Source organism: Oryza sativa, chromosome 1 (genome assembly GCF_034140825.1).
Source record: "Oryza sativa Japonica Group chromosome 1, ASM3414082v1".
Classification (NCBI taxonomy): Eukaryota; Viridiplantae; Streptophyta; class Magnoliopsida; order Poales; family Poaceae; genus Oryza; species Oryza sativa.
In genome coordinates this window covers 10,682,215-10,705,476 of record NC_089035.1, presented here as the reverse complement: position 1 = coordinate 10,705,476, position 23,262 = coordinate 10,682,215, and the positions used below count along the sequence as shown (strand labels likewise).

Here is a 23,262-nt window from a genome sequence, read left to right as displayed (position 1 = left end):
CAATATATATTTTGGAGACCGTGTTATTGTTTAAAATGTCAAAAAATATAATAGATTACCCAAATTTCAACAAATAATTAAGCGTCAAAAGAGCAAGTCTACCTGAATTATGGGTTTCCACAGTTACAATTATACAAGTGCATCAGCCGCTGTCGTTATCAATTATAGATTCATAGTGCAGCGTTGTGTGTACTGACAATGTGGTGCCCCTCTTCTTTTTTTTTCAGGAAGTACAATGCAGCAGTTATTCTTCAGTTCAAACATCTGACTACAGATAAAATAACTGTCTTCAATAGGAAAACGATTCCAAAACCAGATTTTAATCCTAGGAAAACTACAATATTTCCTAACAATCATGTTGAAGTTTATCTTTCAGCAATGTAGGAAATACCTCAGGTAACCTTTCGATGGCATCTGTCATATTCCATTTCTTCAACTCGTGAAATGCTCTTCACAGGTACTCGCCAGGGCTGTTCAGACTGAAGTTGAAAAGGACATGGTCATCAGCAATTGGAGTCAATTGGATTCAGCAGTTAGCACTCAGATGACAGCAACAGGCTTCTGAGAAGAGTTGAACGGTTTGTAATTTGGATTGTGCAACCGATTCTCTAGATAAGCATGTCAGAAGATTAACCGGAAAACAGGGACAGCATGTTAGAAATAAAAGACCCTCCATCCCGAGAATGATGTCTCGCCAAATTGATTGATAAGAATTCACATTCTAATATTCATCCTATTTACTTCAGATGAGTATAAACATGAATAACAAATGCAACTGAAATCGCTGTGGGTAATCATACCTTCAGCAGATTTCAATAGAAGTAGTACGTACAAAAGGAATCAGCATTATTAGCTTGAATGAATGTATTTGTGGTTGTTAGAAATATTGTATAAAGAAAGCGAATCTCTTGTCTTTATGAATGACTTGTATGTTTGATCAGTGATCTGTGAATTCATGATTCATTTAGGCTGAAACCGCATAAATCATAAATCTAAAAAAACAACGGACAATGAAAAATTGACAAAATAAACTCGCACCACCACCCGTTTTAAACAGCTGTTTAGTACATTCATCAAACTAATACACTTAAAGCTGACATTCAGTGACCACATGTCCACATGAATAGTAATGGGCTAATGTGATGGATATATTATCTATTTGAAATATAAATTGTTGTAGCATGCATGTGGTAACTTTGACAAACTTTTTATATACAGATATCTAGATTTTAGAGTGTTCTCGGACATGCTGTTCCTGGTTTTGGTGTTGCTGCTGCTTCCATTGATATTTCCATGTGAAGGATTAGACCATAACAACATCAATATTCCAAAGTAAACTAACTGAACATTTATTGGGTAGCTAAACAAACATAAAACGGGGCAATTTCATTCTTACCCCTATTTCAACATCCAATTGTGATTTTGCCCTCACTTTTTAGGGTTTTCGTTTTTGCCCTTGCTTTTTTAAAACGAAGTAACATTTTGCCCTTATTATGCCCCTATTGTGGATGATAAAGTTAACGGTGTTAAGTTATTGGCGAAAAGACTTTTGTATCCTTACATGTTGTTGCACATTTGCTTCTACTTTTGTTCAATAATTGTATTTCCACCCTCATTTGTGCCCTTATCCTGTGTAACTTACTACGTGTGATCCATAGGGCATACGACAAATATTGCAGTTATATGACATTATTAAGATCATAAGAAAATGTGATGCTACAGCAAAAAAGCATCAGCATGTTCAAATCAAACTGCATCAGATTAATGAAAGATCATCTTAATTTAACTTCAGTTTCACCTGTTTCTGTTGTGATGTTGTCACATCAGAAAGATCTGAAACTAGATCAAAAGATCTTACGCAGTTGAGTATTGATTTGGAGATTTGCATACTCTAACACTTCTATTCACCTGCTAGCAATTTTTTGTGCATCCTGCTAAAGAACCTATGAGCAGCTGATACAAATATGCTTGCTTGCCTGCTTCCCGCGTGCCACAGCCCCTGCGTGCAGCTGCTGGCCTCCTGCTCCCTGCCACGCCGCCGTGGCCTCCCGCTCGCCACAATGGCTTCCTGTGCGCCACCGCCTGCTCCCAGCCCAGACACCGCCGACGGGGCCAGCAGCCCCACCGTGGCCTCCTGCCCGTGGCTGGCTGCTCCTGGCCGGGACACCGCCGCCACCGGGGGTGGGGATTAGTGATAGGGTTTTGGGTACTGCTCGGGCCAGCGAGACGGCCAGGGGTACAAAGGTAAATCTTCAATTTGCAAAATCATTATTTATTTTATTTTCAATTTCCTTACTACAACAATTACAGCTCCACTAACTTCCATGAGAACTAGGGGTAAACGCCTGTTTCATTTCAGAAAAACAAGGGTAAAAACGAAAACCCTAAAAAGTAGGGGCAAAATCACAATTGTATATCGAAATAGGGCTAAAAACAAAATTGTCCCTAATGTTTATCATATTATACTAAGTGTCAGCAACAGATCATTCTCAAATCTCACTGATCCTGCTGGAAAAGGCACAGTTTGTGCTCTTTGGATGGGTTTCCTCTAGTAAATTTTCTGCAAAACATGGATGTCTCCCTTTGAAAAGGATAAAGACATGCTTTGTGATGAATAACTTGTTGGCCAAGAAGTGTTCCACTTCCATGCTCAAAAACATGTTGTGAGTTGGGACTTGGGAAGATAAAACTGTGGTTGGGATAGGCTCTTCTAGGATAAAATATTACAAGAACAGATATTATAACTCCAGTTTTTTTGTTTGTTACTTGTAGAGACTGTTCATTATCACTTATCAGATTGCAGTTTATTTTCATGTCAGTTGCACATACTGGTGCTGTTTGTGTGCGCCAATATCAGCAATGGTTGAACTTTCCTGAAAAGTTCTTGCATGTAATTATGGTTAATGAAGTCCCTATCTTGAAAAAGAGGTCCATTCTGTCAAAGTCTCAACATTTGGTTAACCAGCAATATCTGCTATGGCAACAAAAACACATATAATGATTTTATTTGTTCAAAAAAACACAGCTGGATATGGTTTGCATATCTAGTAATCACCTACAGAGAAATGTAGCAAATTTTTATAGGTCATTGTAAACAAATATTCTGCACTGTTAGTTGTTCAGTGTCCTCATGAGAATCAGATAGCACAAACAAATATTTGGTTCACCTGTCTAAAGCATGACATGATGCAAACATGTTTAGATAGTTCAATGAAAGGAAAGGTTTTGAGTGATATGCTTACAAAGAATATCCTCAAGTCTTGACAGACTGTTTAGAGGTTCCAAAACAAATGCTGCGATTCCATTTCCAACCCCAGATCGAGTCAACTGACAAAAACAAAGCCATCATTTAAAGAATTAATCGAAAAGAAAATGAGTTAAGTCATAAATGAATAAAGGCAATCTTGCCATAAAACAGTATCAACGGCCACAACATCATAAAACCTACATTTCAGCATAATTTCAGAAACAGAGTTGTTGGACATCAACCAGTCATCTTATTTATTTGCAGAAAGTTGATCAAACTAAGAATTGAATGAATCATCAATTTACCTTGGCCACTGCTCCCCAGGTCATACTAACCATAGAAGCGCAACAGAAATCATATGCACAACTCACAGGGCCTCTCCTTCTTCTGAATCATCATCTTCATCTGACTCATCAGTGCCTTCCTCCTCCATCTCATCCTCAATACCTGTGCCAACTTTGGCACCCCTATAAGCCTCCTGCAGTCTCTGTTTCTCCAACTCTTCCCTCTTCTTCCTCAACTCCTCCAAATACTCTCTATGCCCCTCATCCATGATTGCCACAAACCTCTCCTTCAGCTCAATCATTGGATCCTTATCAACAAGCTCGCCATTCTCATCATATGCTTCCCTCAACACCGCCGTCTTGATCCCACCCTTCAACGACACATAGAATATCCCCGGATGTCTCGTGAACGCATTAGCAAACGCATTTGACAGCCTAAACTCATCACAGAACTTCCCTATAATTGGTACAGCCATCCTCCGCTCTACAGACAAGGATAAAACCTCATGTAAAACACCAATCAACCTCTTCTCTGCTTCCGGTGACGCCGGGTGAAGCCCAGACGTATCGGCGTAGGGCGATACATATGGCAACTCAAGCCAATCCCTCACCCACTCCCTCATCTCCTTCTTGAGATAGAATCCCCTCGGCAATTTAACCGTAAAATTCGGCCTCGGCCGAATGCCAACCACATCGGCCTCCTTGTCAGCCCTCAATTCAATCACCGACTTCGCCAGCTGATCATCCCACGAAACCAGCTCAAGAAACGCGTTGCCGGACGCGTCAGGCCCCGGATCTCCAACAAGGCGGAAGAGGTGAGGGTACCTCGGGACCAGCGAGGTCAGGAAATCGTCGGGGAGGCCGAAATCGCGCTTGGCGGCGGCAATCTTGGGGACGGGGAGGGCGCGGGTGGAGGAGATCATGAGGAGCTTGGCGAGCCTGGAGGCGAGGAGCGGCGAGTGGAGCGCGTGGTGGCGTGAGGCGAACTCGAGGAAGGAGAGGAGGTGCGGGGAAGGGGAGGCGACGGGGTTGGGGGGAGGGGAGACGGAGAGGAGGGTGGGGTACCGGCGGAGGAAGGTCGGGACGAGCACCGGGAGGCGGATTCGTTGCCGGCGCTTGGAGAGGTAGCGGAGGAGGAGGCGGCGGCCCGGGGAGAGGAGCACCTCGCGGACGAGGCGGGAGGCGAGGCGGTACCGTCGGTCGCGGAGGATGGCGGCGTCGAGGGCGGCGTCGCGGCGCCAGGGAACCTTGAGGGAGGAGATGCGGCGCACGGGGCAGAGAGATTTGAGGCGGTGGACGCCGCCGGCAGCGGCGGCGGCGGCCGGAAGAAGCATGATGCGATGTGCGGGTTTAAGGGAAGTTTCGAACGGTGAGGTGGAGGAAGAGACATTCTTCACTAACAAAATACGCTTTACGAACTAGTTAACGTATTGTGGAATACGTATTTCTGAAGTGAATAGCCACGATTCCTAGCCCATCCCAGATATGGGCTGGAAAGTTAGTTTGATTTCCTGGCCCATCGTGATTATGGGCCGGGTAAGTAGGGCTATCAAATGAGGCCTTATTAGGCTGGAAGTCTATGAAGCTTTTGCCTGTCTACTGTTCGAGCGACTCGGCGTCCCATTTGAAAAGCAGGTCTTTTCCAGAAATTTCTAGTAGAAATTAAGTTCAGTTCCCGTGGGATCTAAATAGTGAAAAAAACTAAAGTTTTTCACCACCAGAACATGCCACATCATCCAAATAAATATGACCGTCGGATGCACCAGTACATTCATCATGGGCCATTGGATTTTAACATAACATGAGTAGACGGAAAGGCTGGAAGGCTCGCGAATACGTCAAGCCCACGTGTCCAAAATCCACCGCAGTACTCCCAATCGCGGTCTCACAGATTTTAGTGGAGAAAACACACACAAAACCCGTACTCCCAATCGCGTGCACAGCTGTCTCTTTCGTCTTCGCTCTCCGCCCCTATTGCCGTCGCCTCCACCGGCCACCGCCGCCGCCTCGCCTCCACTGTCCACCCTTCCACCACACCTCCCCATCCGCACCACCACCCACCACAGCGTTTTCCGCCGCCCCCGCTACGCTTCCCCATCGATCTGAATCACAGCTCCAAAGAACGGAGCAAGATCAAGGTCGACGATGGTGGATCGAGGTCAAAAAATCAAATCACAAATTCAAGCTGAAGGACTCCAACAAAACAGTGTCGCCATCTCTTCCTCCCTAACCCACTGAATCCCATCCCAGGTATCTGGTAAGTTACATACTCAATATATCCCATCCCCTCCTATCTATCTTCCCTAGAGGTGGCAACGGGGAATTCCCCGTCGGAGGATACATAACCAGACCCGCCCCCACGGAGGAGAATTTCCCCCGTCCCCGCCCCCGTGAAATGCAATGGGACAGCATCTTTCACCATCACCGCCTCCGTGTGGGTAATTTATCCACATGGAGGCTCCATCCCCGCTCTCAAGTTTTTCAGCATGTATATTTCATATATCAAATAATAATTCTCATACACAAGATTTATCACTAAAAACAGCAATTTCAGCACATCAGCAACAACATAATTATACAAGAATACAAGTTCACAAATTCATATCACAGGTTCACAAATGCACGTCGCAACAAGCTCACAAGCTCTTCATCACATGCAACAGGCAACGGCACTGCAGCAACAGCACTGCTGACCGTTCATCAGATGCAACAGGCAACAACACTACTAGCCGTTCATGTGGACCCGTCGTTTTCCCCTTTCTTTGCTGTCGTAGCCTTCACCTGCATCCACCATCCCAGCAGAGTAAAACAAATAAGCCCAAATGTGACGCATCGTAAATTTGGAACGAACAAAGGGAGGGCAGGAAAGAAGGTCGACTCCCGGTGCTAACTGCTGAGTCCTCGGCGCCGCCGAGAGAAAGGCCGTGGAGGCGAGGAGAGGCGGCGCTGGCAGCGCTCACAGGCGCGCGGGGTGGCCCTGCACGGGACGGTGCCGCTGGGAGCCTGGGACGGCGGCGTGGGGAACAGGGACAGAAGGGAGTGGAGTTGTATCCCCTGTGTGGGTGGTGCCTAGGGTTTTTCATTATATACTCTATGTTTTGGGCCTGGTTTCTATGGGCTAACTAGGCCAAATATACATAAAACGAAGCACACACATTGTTGCATCGGGCCTCCACGGAGGGCGGGGACGGGGGACGGTGAACCATACCCGCCCCCACCAGACCCGATGGAGCCTATTTTTCCTCCATTTAATCCTCCATGGAGGCATAATTCATACCACCCCCGGCTCCTAATAGCAGGATTCACCGCGGGGAATCGGGGGACGGGGACCCATTGCCATCCCTAGTCTTCCCACGCTGTGGCCTACTATTGTAGATCGGCTCAGATAGAAGAGACGACACCAGCAAATGGAGTGATGAAGAGCAAGGCACAAATTTCTGTATGGCTAGAATCATGATAAATATTACATTGATATTCACAATGATAGATGTGCCAGCACAATATAATGAACTGGTGTAGGATCACCCTCACAAAAAAAAAAGGTCTAGGATCACCATAGATCGTGAGTAATGGTGTGGAGGAAGCAAAGATAAATAGAATGCATTCGTTCTACTATTTATGCAAAACACTACATCTCATTCTTTCATATATAGGATTTTGAGGCTTTGAGTCTCATATCAAGGTTTTGTGGGATTTAAAGATGGGCCGAATTCTTCATTGTTTTTATTTTCTACGATAAGCATCGCATCTAGGTAATTATTTGTTGTGTAATGGTCAAGGCAAAATGCAAATGTTGTTATATAAGTTAAGTAGCAATGCATAACTACATAAATACATAATTATATACTTTAAGTAGTAATTCCATCTTCAAGGACATCTAGCAGTAAAATTCAATTCTATACTTTCCGGTGCTATTACACGAAGCAAGACTACTAACTGCAAGTGACATGCTATTATAGTCTCCTTTAGCCAATTTGTATAGCAAAACTAACAAGACGCTAAGCTTTCATTTAGAGATCGCCAAGCAATTATGTTTGCTCCTTACACGTGATAATAGGTATTAAAAACTTAGAGTCAATAAAATTTGAAAGGGCACCTGAGGTACTACAGTTTTTTACGAGACAATAAAAATAATTTTGCTGAAAAACTGAAGCACTTTCACTTGCATTGAATTAGAAAAAATATTAGATGACAACATTAGATGGAATCTAAAAAAGATATTTTCTTATTGAGTTTACCCTTAAAATATTTTTTTCTTCTAAGCTGTAACTCTTTTTTATAATCTACTTATGCTGTCTCCAGCTTAACATCTCATAAGAGAATCAGTATATTCATATCTTAGTTTTGTTTTTATTCCAAAACTATAACTTCAACTAGACCTAAATATTTTTTTCATTTCAGGGGGAAGAATCATGTTCATTGAATTGCTTCTGCCATCAACCACCAAGCTAGGGAGCTCAGAATGTTCTGACGAAGTTACTCCCAGAAGTAGAGCTTACCAACTTCAAAGGAAAGAAACATGAACTATATTTTCTGAAATTATTATTCAGGGCAGCACCATCACTTACAAGGATGAGAATAACCTGTAATCATTCGTTTGCTGGCTAGGAGAAACTATCTGAAGATTTATATTTTGTTGAAGTGAATTTCCTGCAATTAGTTGTCTCATACATATCTACTTTCTCAGGCCTAGAGAGAAGAGTTGAGAAAATCTCCTTGGCTTTGGGTTGAAGTGTTTTTGGTTGGCAACATTGCACAAACAGACAAACTACACTAATTGTGATGACTCTGGATTTTTTACTACACTTCATAACAAAATTGTGCATTTTTATTTTGGGATGTTTATTATGTTATCTTCTTGAGATACTCAGAGGTCAAATGATCTTTGAGCAATTTGTGTTGGTTTCAAATCATGGACTAGATTGCCGTTTAGTTTGCTACTGTGTATTGCGTTAGGTTTGACTATTGTATGCTTTATGCATCATATCGCTGAGCAAACATTCTCATCTTTTGACGGTATATGGTAAGAGTTTGATCCTGGATATAATATTTGAACCTTCAGTTCAAATATAGCTTGAGCTGAATCTATAGTTTTAACTAACAGTTTATTAAGTTGTATGATTTTGTAAAAGAAAAAAAAAATCAAAATTAAGTATGATTGAGCATTATGGGCACCCAAAGTCGTGGAACGCACGATTAAGTGGCTAGTTTCTTTGAAAATGTTTCATTCCAAAGTAGGCCAGAAATGGGAAATGCCAGCGCTTGAGTAATTGAGTTGTATACTTGTATCCTTATCGACATATCGTGCCCTATTCTTTCAGAAACGCTTAGTATCGGACGTATCATGAAAAATTGGATGAGCAAACTACTATCTCCCTATCCACTTCATACATCTATTATATAATATAATGATTTTAAAAATAATTTTTCTCCTAAACTACTTATCCAATCGATGATATGACACACCATTACATTTGTTATAATTAAATCTTTACAACAAGATATCACATCATTATATTCCGATAAAAGAAAAACATATGTTTCAATCCGTTAAAATTTAATGTTTCCGACGCAGTAACAATATGTTTCAACACATGTTTTCATTATGTTTCATAAAAAAAATTAAATGTTTCGATAACTGAATTTTTTGTTTCACCATATATATAACCTAATGTTTCATAAATGACCGAGAAAAAGTATATGATGTTTATGTCACTAGTACTCTCTCCTATCATTCGATTGGCTTTCTCCCCACACCACGCATGTATGCATGTATTTAGTGATCTTAAAAATACTTTTTCTTCTAAACTATTTATCCGATGAACGATTTGATCATACCATTGAATTTGTTATAATTAATTTTTTACAACAAGATATCAAATAATTATATTCTGGTGAAAGAAAAACATATGTTTCAAACAATAAAAACTTGATGTTTCATACGTGATAGCAATATGTTTCACCGTGTGTTCTAATTGTGTTTCACAAAATTTCTGTATGTTTCAGAGGCTGATTTTTTTGTTTCACCATGTATAACATAATGTTGCACCAACGGTCAACTGAAACATTTGACCATTCGATTTTTTTATACCATCGGACGTCCTATTTGTAGCTCTCTCCCTGTTCTTTGCCTAGCAATAAAACAAACAATTGACATAAAAAATAAATATAAACAGTCTGTCATAAATATGAGATACCCAGTACTTGTCTATTAAACTTGGCAGGGCCCACCATACATCAAGACCTATATGAATCAAACCTTAAACAAATGGTAAAAGTCCTGAGTAGATAAGTAAAGAATTCCATTTCAAAAAAGTCTTCCAAGTGTACTTGTGAGATATTATGATTATATAATGGTAACATCGGCTTCAACCAACAGGAGTATGGCTATTACCCGTCATGTCCGAACCCGTATAAAAATCTATCACACATATTTTTACCGCAATCTCGCATGTGTTGGTATCAATGTTCCCAATGCTTTACAAATATCGTAGTCGGGTACATCCCGTTGAAATAAACAAAACGAATACAACTCATATTGTTATGTTCCTCGCAAAAAAAAAGTTATATTGTTACGATGACAGCCTCAAAATTGACATCGGTGAGCAAACACAGAAGAACGTCATAAAAAATCGAAACATGATGAAGACATGATGCACAATATTTGGTAACAGAGTTTAATCACAGCCTATATCTTTCAGACATTGATTACGGATAATCTTTTCCGATCTATTAGAGTGTATTAGGGTATATACAACTATCGGCCGGCTAAGTTGTCGGCTAGTTATTCTCATATATGCTACTGCTAACATGTGGTTATTAAATGTGTCTTTCTTAATTTAAGAAATAGTTAGACACTAATTATGTATTAATTGTACACATTATATATTTAAGTTGAATTTTATAACCAACAATTAATTTATACCCATATTCGATATGAACATTTATAGTCACACAGTTAAATCCCAAACAAGTTAGTACGAGCCCGGAGCAAATAGCCATAGCTGGCTGTGCTGGCTGCGATCGAGATTGATCTGATGGTACGGGAGGAAGACGTGAAGAAATGGCGTGAACCAACCAACCTCCATGGACGCCCTGCCTAACAGCAATCCAGATCATGAGGTTAACTTTGCATGTATGCACGGCTTACAGTTTGGAGATTCCTTTCTATCTCCTCTGATTCTCTCTCCCTGACCCCCTGGCCTGATGGCTGATGTAACAAATGAATGATTACGCGTATCAAGTTATAGGACAGAGAAGAGATCCATGGACGTATTTGCAGTTAGCTAGGGTGGTGCATGCACGCCTATGCATATGCATATGCTAGCCATCACACATTCACACTAATTATGCAGTAAAACCTGAAAATTAAACATGTTCTTTTAGAATGGATTCTAATATCTCGAAAGAATGTTCTCTCGTGTAGTTTTTTCTTTCAATTTCAATACAAATAGTTATGAAAAAAATTCAAAAAGAATCGATCCACCAAAATCAAGTTGAATTTGACTTACACATTGAGAAAAAAAAATTAGGTGTGAACAATACGCTATTATACTATTTATACGTTTAATTCGCTTTTTTTATATCTCGTTGTGTGAGTTGAGTTTTGACTTAAAATTTTGTGTGTGTGTGTATATATATATATATATATATATATATATATATATATATATATATATATATATATATATATATATATATATATATATATATATATATATATATATATATATATATATATATATATATATATATATATATATATATATATATATATATATATATATATATATATATATATATATATGCTGTATGAGTATTGTAAAATTTCTCAAGAATTTTTATAACCGCTCTGATGGTTTTTAAATAAACAAGAAACAGGCTCCTACGAAAGTACGTTACAAATAATGCGGTCAAAGGTTGACCAATTTGCCTTCTTTTTCACACTCTTTTTAGTTGCATCCCTGTTCTGAATCGTACATCCCTGTTCTGAATCGTACATGGCCCCTAATCTGATAAAGTATACTTTTCTAAAGGGTGCGTTCTCATCGGACTATATATTATATATATTATGAAAGAAACTGAGTTTGTCACCATTATTTGTGGGCACAAAGGGTTAAAATATACTCCCTCCATTTTAGGTTATAAGATATTTTAACTTTGGTTGAAATCAAACTGCTTTAGTTTGACTGTGTTTATAGACAAATATAATAATATTTATATTATCAAATTAATTTTATTAAATTAATAATTAAATATATTTTTATAGTAAATTTATCTTGGATCGAAAATATTACTATTTTTTTATATAAATTTGATCAAAATTGATATAGCTTGACTTTGACCAAAGTCAAAATATCTTATAACAAGTTGGTTTGAAAAGTATTCTGAGAAATTTTAACAAAGAGTTATGTTATTTGTATCTGTTTGATTTCATTTCACTGATCATTTAATTTGGTGGTTCCCTTGATGATGGTCATGCACCATGCATGCATGCCGTCGCAAGCACATCCAGATATGCTTTTCTTCTGTTCCCTTTCAGCTTGCCAAAGCTTTTGACTTGGTTTTTGTTGGTCGGTGCGCTGTGTACCGCTCTTTTTCCTGTACGTGTTTAAGCATGTCATCTTCTGCCATATGCCACTCGTCGATGCAATACATGTTACTACTCTTTTCGGATGCAGAGACTACAGTACAGAATTAACCTGACCTACATGGTCAGGTTAATTAACAAACTAATGCCAAAGTTTAGAACAGATGAAATGGCGGATGATAGATATGATGATCTATTTCTTAGAAGGTTAATTAAATATTACATAATATAAAGCTAACCGATGCCTTGGGGAAAGAAAATTTTAAAGCAATGTTGATGAAGGAAAGCATTTGAAGAAATTTGTTTTTTTTTTGGAAACGTGGCATGAATAATTAGCTCAATAATCCTTAGTTTGGTTTTAGTTAAACCGAACGGTTAAGTAACTAACATACCTGGACATTGTTAACATGAACACGCCAGTTGGACGACGTACATATATATCAGGATTTCATGAGGTTTATTTAACAGGGGAACTTATCTTCTGATATTCATATACCATGTTCCTACACTTATGACTACATTTACACCTAGTAAAAATAACCACAATAGTTATGACTGTACTACTTACTCTTTATATTGGTTGAAATAAGAGAGGGAAAGAAAACTACTCACATACTGTATCATCTTTATTCTTGCTAGTTGGTTGTCACCTGAAGAAAGAAAATATATGCATGTGGACTATTTGCTGCACTCAAATTAATACAGTAAAAACTACATCGATCTAACCATCAACCAGACAGTAAAACTAATTAAACACTACAACACCCTTGATCTTATCCCAATTCCCTAATAGGTTCCTAACCTCTGATCACATAACCAACCATGCCGGCCACTTCTCTGTCTCTCTCCCTCGTGCAGGCTTCAGAAAAAGCTAGGCAGCAGCCGGTGTACAAGTGTACATCAAACCAACAGCAACTGGGGGGGCATGCATGGATGCCTTTCTGAAACCTGCATGATCATGTACCACTTAAACTGTCAGTGTGTTGCAGATTTTGGTTTGCTTTGGAGAGAGGAGGGTCAGTGGGGCCCTCCTGGGAGGAATCCCAGCAACAAACCACTCTTCTGATGAAAGGCCAGCCAGCTGAGTGATCTGCATTGCAGCTAGTACTACAAGCGAGCATTTTGTACAAGTGTCATTTTCTCTCTGCCAATCCACAAGAAACCAACTGCTTTCTCCTACCCAATATCACCCTTGCCCCTTTTATATACTCTTCCTCTCATCACCTTCTCGATCGGCCTCTCTCCTCTCCTCTCATCAGCTCACACCCCCAACCAACAAACCTAGTTAATTTAGCTCTAGTTGGTTCATCCCTGCTGCACTGCGAGCTCAAGTAATCGATCTGAGCTCTGAAGAAAAAGGTCTGTTTCAAATTGAACCCTTTCATCTCATCTTCTCATTACTGTTTGATTCATTAATTCTAGTAATTTAGAGTTTAAACCATCGCTTTTCTTTTTGTGTGTGTTCTTGCATATGCTTGGACGATTTTGAGTTTGTTCTTTAAATTTGGGCTTGAACATAGGTTGATTAAGCGAGAAGAGTTTCATGGTTTGGATTCTTGATTTGTTGCAGGTGGTAGAGTGCGAGGAAGATGTATCACCCGCAGTGCGAGCTCCTGATGCCGCTTGAGAGCCTGGAGATGGACGTCGGCCAGTCGCACCTCGCCGCCGCCGTCGCAGCAGCCATGCCGGGGGAGCTCAACTTCCACCTCCTCCACTCGCTCGACGCCGCCGCGGCGGCTGCCTCCTCCACCGCCGCCTCGGCCTCCTCCCAGCCCACCGTCGACTACTTCTTCGGCGGCGCCGACCAGCAGCCGCCGCCGCCGGCGGCGATGCAGTACGACCAGCTGGCGGCGCCGCACCACCACCAGACGGTGGCCATGCTGCGCGACTACTACGGCGGCCACTACCCGCCGGCGGCGGCGGCGGCGGCGGCCACCGAGGCGTACTTCCGCGGCGGGCCAAGGACGGCCGGGTCGTCGTCGCTCGTGTTCGGCCCGGCCGACGACGAGTCGGCCTTCATGGTCGGACCCTTCGAGAGCTCCCCGACGCCGCGGTCCGGCGGCGGCAGGAAGCGTAGCCGCGCCACCGCCGGCTTCCACGGCGGCGGGCCGGCCAACGGCGTCGAGAAGAAGGAGAAGCAGCGCCGCCTGCGGCTCACCGAGAAGTACAACGCCCTCATGCTCCTCATCCCCAACCGCACCAAGGTATATCACATGCCCTAGCTACCATCGTCTTCGGTAGTTCGATCTCTTCTTGTGTTCATCCATGGATCGATCGATGATGATTTTGTCTTTCTTTTTCAGGAGGATAGAGCGACGGTGATCTCAGACGCGATCGAGTACATCCAGGAGCTAGGGAGGACGGTGGAGGAGCTGACGCTGCTGGTGGAGAAGAAGCGGCGGCGGAGGGAGATGCAGGGGGACGTGGTGGACGCGGCGACGTCGTCGGTGGTGGCGGGGATGGATCAGGCGGCGGAGAGCTCGGAGGGCGAGGTGATGGCGGCGGCGGCGATGGGCGCGGTGGCACCGCCGCCGCGGCAGGCGCCGATCCGGAGCACGTACATCCAGCGGCGGAGCAAGGAGACGTTCGTGGACGTGCGGATCGTGGAGGACGACGTGAACATCAAGCTCACCAAGCGCCGCCGCGACGGCTGTCTCGCCGCCGCGTCGCGCGCGCTGGACGACCTCCGCCTCGACCTCGTCCACCTCTCCGGCGGCAAGATCGGCGACTGCCACATCTACATGTTCAACACCAAGGTCACAACAACCAACTAAAAATATCCCCGCGTTTATCTACAAAACTAACCAATCTCATAATAGTAATTAATTCTAGAACAATTTTATCGTGTTGTGATCAACATAAACCTATATATGCAAATAAATTGCTGCTAGTTAATCTCATCATTGATTTATTATTGTTTATTTGGATGCGATGCATGCAGATTCATTCGGGATCTCCAGTGTTTGCAAGTGCAGTGGCCAGCAGGCTGATTGAAGTGGTGGATGAGTACTAACTAGCTCGAGCTAGCTAATTAGCCGACCGACCGATCGATATGATGAAAGTTTCTATGTTGCTAGCTAGCTAGGGTTCTTGGATGCATGAGTACTGAGTAGCTCTTTAATTAATTTCCTTTTAATTTTAGACTGTTTAATTTGGATTGGTAAAGACTCGTGTTAGCTTTTGGGAGATCTTTGGTATGTCATGGTTTGCATGTATTATTTTGGTCTACTTGGATAAATAATTGATGCTCTTTGAGACGTTAATTAATAACATGTAAATATTGGATTATAGTACTTCCTGACTTCCAGTAATATATTATTCATGCATGGGGTGAGTAGGTTGCACTTGCAGTAAGTAGCTAGACCTGACCGGTATAGATGTGGATGCATGAAATTGGGTTAGGTGAGTCCTTGTTCAGCTGTGAGTAGCTTTTCGTTATGATTTAATTGGGTGTTGTTTGTTATCTTAATTTCCTCCAAAGTTTAGTTACTATGTTATCTTTAGTTATTAATAATTAATTCTAAAATTTAACTCATACTTGGATCTGCTAGTAGTTTAGGGTTAGGTTGGTACATATATTAATATACTGTTAGTAATAGCATAAATATATATGTTTTTACAACTTACAAGTGTTTCTTCTTGTTAGGGCATCTCCCAATGGCTCTTCTCAATTAGCTCTGAATTAAACACATAACTGCATGCCAATGCCATATATGGATTCGTTCAGTACACTGGGCGTTGGCTGTTCACTGCAGGCATGCAGGCTAGCTTTTCTTTTTTTCCCCTGCAGCTAGCCTGCAAAAGTTTGCTTGACTTGGTCTTGGTCGGTACAGTACTAGTACTGATCGTCTGTTAAGTCGCTCGATACATGCATGGATGCGTTTTGTTATATACACCATTCTCTGTTTAATTCAGATGAAGATTAGTATATATTCTATCTTGCGTGCAATCGCATTACACTATTTTATTTTGCACAATAAAATAATTTGCTGACAGCTAGGTGCAGATTCATCTTCAGTAGACGTACATTTAAACACAGCGAATACACAAATCGGCGGTCTACCGGCGGTCTACCCGGCAGATACAAAAGTAATTAGCACCGATTAACTCAGCTGGTATAATGTCGTTTGTGGTGGATCGAATCTGCTCACACGGATTAAATCCCAAATTTAGCGCACAGGTACTCATATTGACGGCTAGTTAGTCTTTAAGTGATAAGAAACATATATACCCGTCGATAGCAAGTTGTCAGTGTTGACTCTATTAATTTTAGGATATACCGACATAATCATCGGAGTGCTTATATGTAGGATGTGTGACTACCTTCGTAGGGGTGAGTGCTCGCCCGTATATATGAGCATCTGCATTGTATTTTGAAAAAGAAAAAGTAATTAACGGGAAACATATATATAGCTCTATACTTTCAGGTCTTGTTTGGCATAATTACAAATCCCATATCAATGCAACTGAAGTTTGTAAATTAAATTACAGTAGTCTAAAATCTATATATTTAAAGAAATAGGAACAACATAATTCATCAAAAAATTATCAATTAATTTAATTCTAATTTTATATTCATGGATAATTGGAGATATGATGATAAATGTGCTTAAAAAATTTTGATCTTGAGATTTGCCAAATAGGACCTAATCAACATCCTTGAAATACAATGAAAAAAAAGGATTTGCCCCTAAAAAAGAGAACTTTGTGCGATGTATAACTTAGTTAGATTACCAGGGTGGCACCTCTTCTCGCCCACATCCCCTCAACCCTAGTCATTTCCCGTCCTTCACCCTATTTTACCTTCCTCCTTCTTCCTTCTTTTTTTTTTTCCTCAAGATCTAAATCCAGATCTTATTTTTCCTTGCAATAACCGGCCAAAAGCTGGTGGTGCGACGTTGCCTAGTGGCTGGAGGGTGCTCGCAAGTAGTGTGAGGAGCGACGCCCGATGGCTAGATCAGCCAAGCTAGCAGTACCGACAACGAGGACGGTGGGTTGATCTACTTGCAAGCCTGGTGGTGGCACGGTTCGCTTGCTTTCGCTAGTTCGGTGGCACAGGAGTACGAGGCGGAGGTGATGTGTCTTGGCGGTGACCAATAGTGGCATCGAGCGCATGGTTTGGTAGTGACGACGGACGACGAACAAGACTACTGGTGATGGGCAACTGCTGAGGCTAGACCTCCGCCCTGCGTCAGTGATCAGCTGGTGGACATGGTGGTGACGACATGCAGTGACCGGTTCGGGCGGTGTTGGACAGTAGCAGGGGCCAAGCCTCTCTTCTCCTCGCTCCGCCACCGGTGACGACAACGTTTAGTTTGCGGAGAATGGTGGTGGCGCAGTTTAGTGGGTTCGCGACGCACTAGGGGCATTCGGATTGCGCCACGGCGTCAAGAGATCCGTTGTGGTAGGGATGGTGTAGCAACGTGCAACGTGGACAAATTCCGCTTCTCCCCTCTCGTGCTACGACGGACAAGAAAAATTCGTCAATGGAGAATGAAACTTAGTTTTCTAGCTCTTCCTTTTGTGTTTATGTGTTCTCCTCAGTATTGAGGTTTAGAGCCCAAGAACTCGTGTATTTTTTTTGGCTGTGTACACCAACTTAACACTTCCATCAGTAATTCTAACATTATGCTCAATTTCTATATATAATTCATTAGCTGATATTGGTTACTAGTTATTCTCACAGGCTGTAGTGTAGGCATTTTTTTAAGTTATTTATTTGCTTGGCATAAATTCGTTAGCAAGGCACGGAATATATATCATCTTAGTACCATTTAGATATACACCATCTATGTTGTTTTTCTTAGATAATGGAATATTTCAGTACTCAATAAAACCATCCAGGCTTGGCATCGAGGACGATGTACACAACCAACAACGAAAAAGCAAAAGAAAGATAAAAGAAAACCTAGACATCATGTTCTTGCGGCATTTTGCTCTATTACAATCATGAAGAGTTCCTTCAAAAAAAAAATCATGAAGAGAAGGCTAGAAATGCAGGTACACTCCAAAACAACATCTTCGAGAAGTGATGGTCATTTGTCTCTGTCGATGTCATCTAGCCAACCTAAAAAGGATAGTGCTGGATTTTCCATCTGTGTTGTTGGATATATCTTAAATGCTTATTAAGCAAATTATATCCATGTGATTAAGGAAAACTGAAGTCATTTTTGGTGGTCTAGCTAGCTTCTCGTACGATTGTTATGACTGGGCCGAATGGCCCGTGGGCTTTTTACATTCGAATTTATACGACAACAAAAATCCTCGGAAGAAAACGAGCTGGGACAGGAAAGGCCACTCTTGAAAGCCATAAGTTAGCCCGATCCGACTTGACGTGGCCTAATCCTGAATCCTCTGGTTTTCCATTATGACCATCACAGACATACAAAAGTGATAATGCTTAGATATATGAACGTGGAAATACTCTCTCATGGACAAGATTTTCCGATCACTAGAAACTAATTATCGGTTTAGTGTAATTGGCGAGGAAGTCTTATCCAAAGGGATAAGCATGATACACCAAGTCAAAACCGTGGATTTATTTCTTTATTCTTTTATCTTGGAAACATAGTATAAACGCACGCGCGTCTCCATAAGGCTGAAACAACATGTATCTTTATATCGACGATGTTACTATGCTTCGCTGTCGGATTAGTATGTTGCACTGAAAGAATAATTAGTGAACACCTACATTAAAACTGCATTTGGAACAACTACCTATAGCTGCAAAAGCTGCAGCTAAAGTACTCAGCAAGCAAAATTCTGCTTCCAGTGCTACAGCACTGTGACTGTGCAGCCACAGCCCAACTAAACTGAAGAGTACCTAAGTCTAAAGTAAAGGGAAGTAGACTCCACCGTCAATAATTTTTTAACCAGCTGACTAGCTGAGCGGCCACTCGCTCATTTGTGCAACAACCAACGAGACACAAGCCTCAACAATTTCGCAGCGGTACGAACCAAGGAGGCAAGGACTTAAATTCGTGACTGATACCTACACGAAAGCAGAAAGCTTAATTTAGTATCCTTGACCATACCTAACCAACCAAAATGCAGAGAGAGAAATTCAGGTCAGATCCATATGCCTTCCTATGGAGGAGAGCTGCCAAACTATATTGAGTTTTTTTTTCTTTTTTGAAACTCAAAATTTATTGAGGTTGGACTGCTTGCAAGTTGCAATTGCATGGAGGATGGAGCGGCCCGTGCCCATACCGTTCGGCAAGCCACTGGGATTGGTTGGTCTGGTCAGCAAGCAGAGCACCGCGTCCTTTTTTCCTCTTTTTTAATACCTTATTCGTTTCAAAATATATAATAACTATCCAAATTTATAATAATAATATATATTTTATTTTAAAAAATTATATATTTTAAAACGAAGGTAGGAGAGGATGGAGTTGAAGAGCATAGCTCGATGATGCCTTGAAGGCGATAGAGTGGGGGGTTTTGTCATTTTCAAGATGTTCTAACTAAGTATTTGTCACTGACATGTGGACCCTAATGTGTCTATGATATATATAGGTACAGTGATAAATTCTTAAGTGTCACTGGTAAGAGTAGCAAATACTATATGTTTAGTTTACACTAAAATTGAAAATTTGGTTGAAATTGAAACGATGTGACGAAAAAGTTGAAAGTTTGTGTGTGTAGGAAAGTTTTGATATGATGAAAAAATTGGTATTTTGAGAAAAAAAACTTGGAAACTAATCAAGGGCTTAATTATTCGAGAGAGTGTGCGGCGTGCGACTCCGATTCCACGCGTCCCATTCCTAGCGCGCGTAAACCGGTGCGTGGGTCCCAACTCCGGCCGTCTTCCGCCGTTGGATCCCATCCTACGGCCCAGCCACCCACCTTAGGTGCAAGTACTAGCACCCGCGCTGCCTCTGCCTCCCTCCTATATAAAGGGGAGAGAAGCCGCCGACGACCCTGCGGCGAACAAACCGGGCCGGATCTCTCCTCACTCCTCCGCCACCTCAAAGCTCTCCGTTCAAACCGTCCCGCGCCGCCGCGGCCGCTGCAACCCGCGCGCGCGGACTCCTGCCTCTCGGTTTGTTCCTCTTTGCTTCTTCGGTTAGATCGATAGATCCAGCTATAGTAGTAGTTCAGCTCCGGTAGATTTAGATTGGAGTTTTTTTTAATGTTTTTTTTAATTGTTATTATTATCTGCAAAGTTCTTGGGTTGCGCGCGTGCCCTGCGGCCGTTCTTGTTGCTATCGATCTTACTATGAACTAAGGGGGAAGGATTAGCGTTTATTTTCCCCGTCCTAGATAAGTGTGGTAGCTAGGTGAGTATGCGGTTTGCAACAATTAATTGGGGGGAGTGATTTTACGAAAACTGTCGCTTGAGGAGGTGTGTCATATTTTTAGTTAGTGTTAATTTGTGGTATTTTTCTCTCTAGTATGGAGGTGACATAAGATGCTGGAACACAAATTTCTTTTTTTTTAAGGAAAAATGTGGCAGTACATCATCAGGAATAGTAAAAATTCTCTGAACTGGGTCAGTAACAGCTCAACTGTAGCTTTTGGTGCGAATAATTTAGCGAATCGAATTTTTTTTCTTCGAATCTTGTGCTGTACTCCTGTTAAGAACAAAGCTGCTGCGTGTCGATCTATATGCTTTTGCGATGTGGGGATGCTGAGTTCGCATGTTGCAACAGTTGGGGGTTGAGTGCGGTGGTCATTCTTTTGTTCCTGGAACCTTTGGCAATCGGCATCTTGCCCGACATGGACTCATGTTTTTCAGGCCAAGTCCAGGACTTCAGCAGGATTTGTCTGATGCCCAGTTGCCTACTTCCCACTTGGGCACTGTCTATGTCATGGAAATATATACTTCCATTGCTGCTACCTGACACTAATGAGCAATTCACTAGATTACCAACTGTTATTACTTATTAGTAGAATTTAAGAAACTCATTACTACTTGTTAAAACGAAGTTTTCAGCTGTATTTTAAGGTTGTGTAGTTGGAATCATTTGGGATGTTCTTTTCTTAAGTTGAACTTATGGGATCTGAACAATTTTGCTTGATGCAAATTTAAGTTCTGAGATATGCAAACCATGTGCTGCTTTGTGCAGGTCGAAGGAGATGGCTGAGGTTGACACCTTCCTCTTCACTTCCGAGTCCGTCAATGAGGGACACCCTGACAAGCTCTGCGACCAGATATCCGATGCGGTGCTTGATGCGTGCCTTGCTGAAGACCCTGAAAGCAAGGTTGCCTGTGAGACCTGCACCAAGACCAACATGGTCATGGTGTTTGGTGAGATCACTACCAAGGCCAATGTTGACTATGAGAAGATCGTCAGGGATACTTGCCGCGGCATCGGCTTTGTGTCCAATGATGTAGGCCTTGATGCTGAACACTGTAAGGTGCTTGTCAACATTGAGCAGCAATCCCCTGACATCGCACAGGGTGTCCATGGGCACTTCACCAAGCGCCCAGAGGAGATTGGTGCCGGTGACCAGGGGCATATGTTTGGATATGCAACCGATGAGACCCCTGAATTGATGCCACTCAGCCATGTTCTTGCTACCAAGCTCGGTGCCCGTCTCACCGAGGTCCGCAAGAACGGGGCATGCGCATGGCTGAGGCCTGATGGGAAGACGCAAGTGACAGTGGAGTACCAGAACGACAATGGCGCCATGGTCCCTCTCCGCGTCCACACCGTGCTCATCTCCACCCAGCACGATGAGACCGTGACCAACGACGAAATCGCGGCTGACCTGAAGGAGCATGTCATCAAGCCTGTCATCCCAGAGCAGTACCTTGATGAGAAGACCATCTTCCATCTCAACCCGTCAGGTCGCTTCGTCATCGGTGGACCTCATGGAGATGCAGGTCTCACCGGGCGCAAGATCATCATCGACACCTACGGTGGCTGGGGAGCACACGGTGGTGGCGCGTTCTCCGGCAAGGACCCGACCAAGGTTGACCGGAGCGGAGCCTACATTGCAAGGCAGGCGGCCAAGAGCATCGTTGCCAATGGCCTCGCTCGCCGCTGCATTGTCCAGGTGTCGTATGCCATTGGCGTGCCGGAACCGCTCTCGGTGTTCGTCGACACTTACGGCACGGGCAAGATCCCTGACAGGGAGATCCTCAGGATTGTCACGGAGAACTTCGATTTCAGGCCAGGCATGATCATCATCAACCTCGACCTGATGAGGGGTGGCAATGGCCGCTACCTGAAGACGGCGGCTTACGGGCACTTCGGGAGGGAGGACCCTGACTTCACCTGGGAGGTGGTGAAACCCCTCAAGTGGGAGGAGCCTTCTGCATAAACAAACACTTGCAGCCTCTAAAACTGTTTTGGAAATGTTTCCATTGATTTTGGAGATGTTTTTATCTACACTTCAGCCTCTGAACTTAATCAGACCGTCACTACATGTATCTATTTTCACTGCCTTAGTAGCAGGCAGGTATGTTTAAGGTCTTATGCTGCTTAGTGTTCTTGTGTTAAAGAAGCTTGTGTGGTGAGTGGTGGAGGGGATGATGAAACTATAAAGAAACTGAAGCCTCTCATTGGTCCTTGTCTTGTGCGCAGTGCACTTCTGTCCAAATCTGGTGTCTTGCTTGATCTCTGAATAATTAAGCAAGCTCTCTTGCATATGCTATTTTGTCAAGACGCTTTCGCGTACAGATGGAATTAGGCCTCGTTGGATTATGCTTATGCTTAGCCAAAATTTGAATTTTAGAAGTAAAATTTGAATTTAATTTTTCTCCCATCGTTGTTTATTTTACAGTATTTGCTTTTGAGTTGCTAAGGACATGCATGTAAAGGTTTTACTCACAAATTATCTTTTGTTTGCTAATAAGCGATTCAAATAAGCATATGAACAAGTGAAACAATAGGCTGAAAAACTTGTACCATACCGTGTTGCAAAACAAATATATTACCAAAATTTGTTGTGACAATAATTTTCTAAAAAGATAAGCTGGACAACTGGATCTGATTTTTACAAAGCCTCCATGACCTCCCATAAAAAAACCAAAGCAATTTTAACATCTGGCATATCACCAACCAGAGATCCTCGACTTTAATTACAGCTAGATCCAAACCAAAGCTATTTTACTCTCTGTGATAGTGCTATACTGCATTCTACTCCCTCCTTCCCATAATATAATGGATTTTGAGTTTTTGTTTGCACTGTTT

At 42.3% G+C, this 23,262-nt stretch overlaps 3 protein-coding genes across 14 annotated transcripts; 2 read left to right on the top strand and 1 right to left on the bottom strand.

The window, feature by feature from the left end:
• Window positions 1-77: 77 nt before the first annotated feature.
• On the bottom strand, window positions 78-4,883 carry LOC4326712 (protein WHAT'S THIS FACTOR 1 homolog, chloroplastic). Of its 11 annotated transcripts, none has more exons than XM_015767041.3 (4): window positions 3,553-4,883; window positions 3,243-3,327; window positions 392-608; window positions 78-268 (listed from the first exon to the last, which is right to left on the bottom strand). In XM_015767041.3, the coding sequence occupies exon 1, from the start codon at window positions 4,863-4,865 to the stop codon at window positions 3,615-3,617; it is 1,251 nt and encodes a 416-aa protein (XP_015622527.1). In that variant the 5' UTR covers window positions 4,866-4,883; the 3' UTR covers window positions 78-268; window positions 392-608; window positions 3,243-3,327; window positions 3,553-3,614. The 11 variants fall into 11 exon arrangements, with proteins under 11 accessions (XP_015622527.1, XP_015622529.1, XP_066162813.1 ...); XM_015767043.3 differs by having other exon boundaries at window positions 78-264; XM_066306716.1 differs by having other exon boundaries at window positions 392-561.
• An 8,166-nt stretch (window positions 4,884-13,049) lies between these two features.
• LOC4325164 (transcription factor TIP2-like) lies at window positions 13,050-15,392 on the top strand. The gene is made up of 4 exons (NM_001409411.1): window positions 13,050-13,480; window positions 13,692-14,325; window positions 14,425-14,877; window positions 15,063-15,392. The coding sequence occupies exons 2-4, from the start codon at window positions 13,711-13,713 to the stop codon at window positions 15,132-15,134; spliced, it is 1,140 nt and encodes a 379-aa protein (NP_001396340.1). The 5' UTR covers window positions 13,050-13,480; window positions 13,692-13,710; the 3' UTR covers window positions 15,135-15,392.
• A 4,651-nt stretch (window positions 15,393-20,043) lies between these two features.
• LOC4325163 (S-adenosylmethionine synthase 3-like) lies at window positions 20,044-22,715 on the top strand. 2 transcript variants are annotated; one of them, NM_001409408.1, is made up of 2 exons: window positions 20,044-20,162; window positions 21,190-22,715. In NM_001409408.1, exon 2 carries the CDS (start codon window positions 21,200-21,202, stop codon window positions 22,388-22,390), a length of 1,191 nt encoding a protein of 396 aa, NP_001396337.1. In that variant the 5' UTR covers window positions 20,044-20,162; window positions 21,190-21,199; the 3' UTR covers window positions 22,391-22,715. The 2 variants fall into 2 exon arrangements, with proteins under 2 accessions (NP_001396337.1, XP_015614357.1); XM_015758871.3 differs by lacking the exon at window positions 20,044-20,162 and adding an exon at window positions 20,935-21,068 and having other exon boundaries at window positions 21,190-22,639.
• The last annotated feature ends 547 nt before the right edge of the window (window positions 22,716-23,262 follow it).

Bases quoted from the DNA above. Each gene is read 5' to 3' on its own strand.
- LOC4325164 (NM_001409411.1), top strand. From the start codon at position 13,711: ATGTATCACCCGCAGTGCGAGCTCCTGATGCCGCTTGAGAGCCTGGAG. The intron at 14,326-14,424 runs GTATATCACATG...TTTCTTTTTCAG, and splicing joins TCATCCCCAACCGCACCAAG to GAGGATAGAGCGACGGTGAT. The intron at 14,878-15,062 runs GTCACAACAACC...CGATGCATGCAG, and splicing joins TCTACATGTTCAACACCAAG to ATTCATTCGGGATCTCCAGT.
- LOC4325163 (NM_001409408.1), top strand. From the start codon at position 21,200: ATGGCTGAGGTTGACACCTTCCTCTTCACTTCCGAGTCCGTCAATGAG.
- LOC4326712 (XM_015767038.3), bottom strand. From the start codon at position 4,865: ATGCTTCTTCCGGCCGCCGCCGCCGCTGCCGGCGGCGTCCACCGCCTC.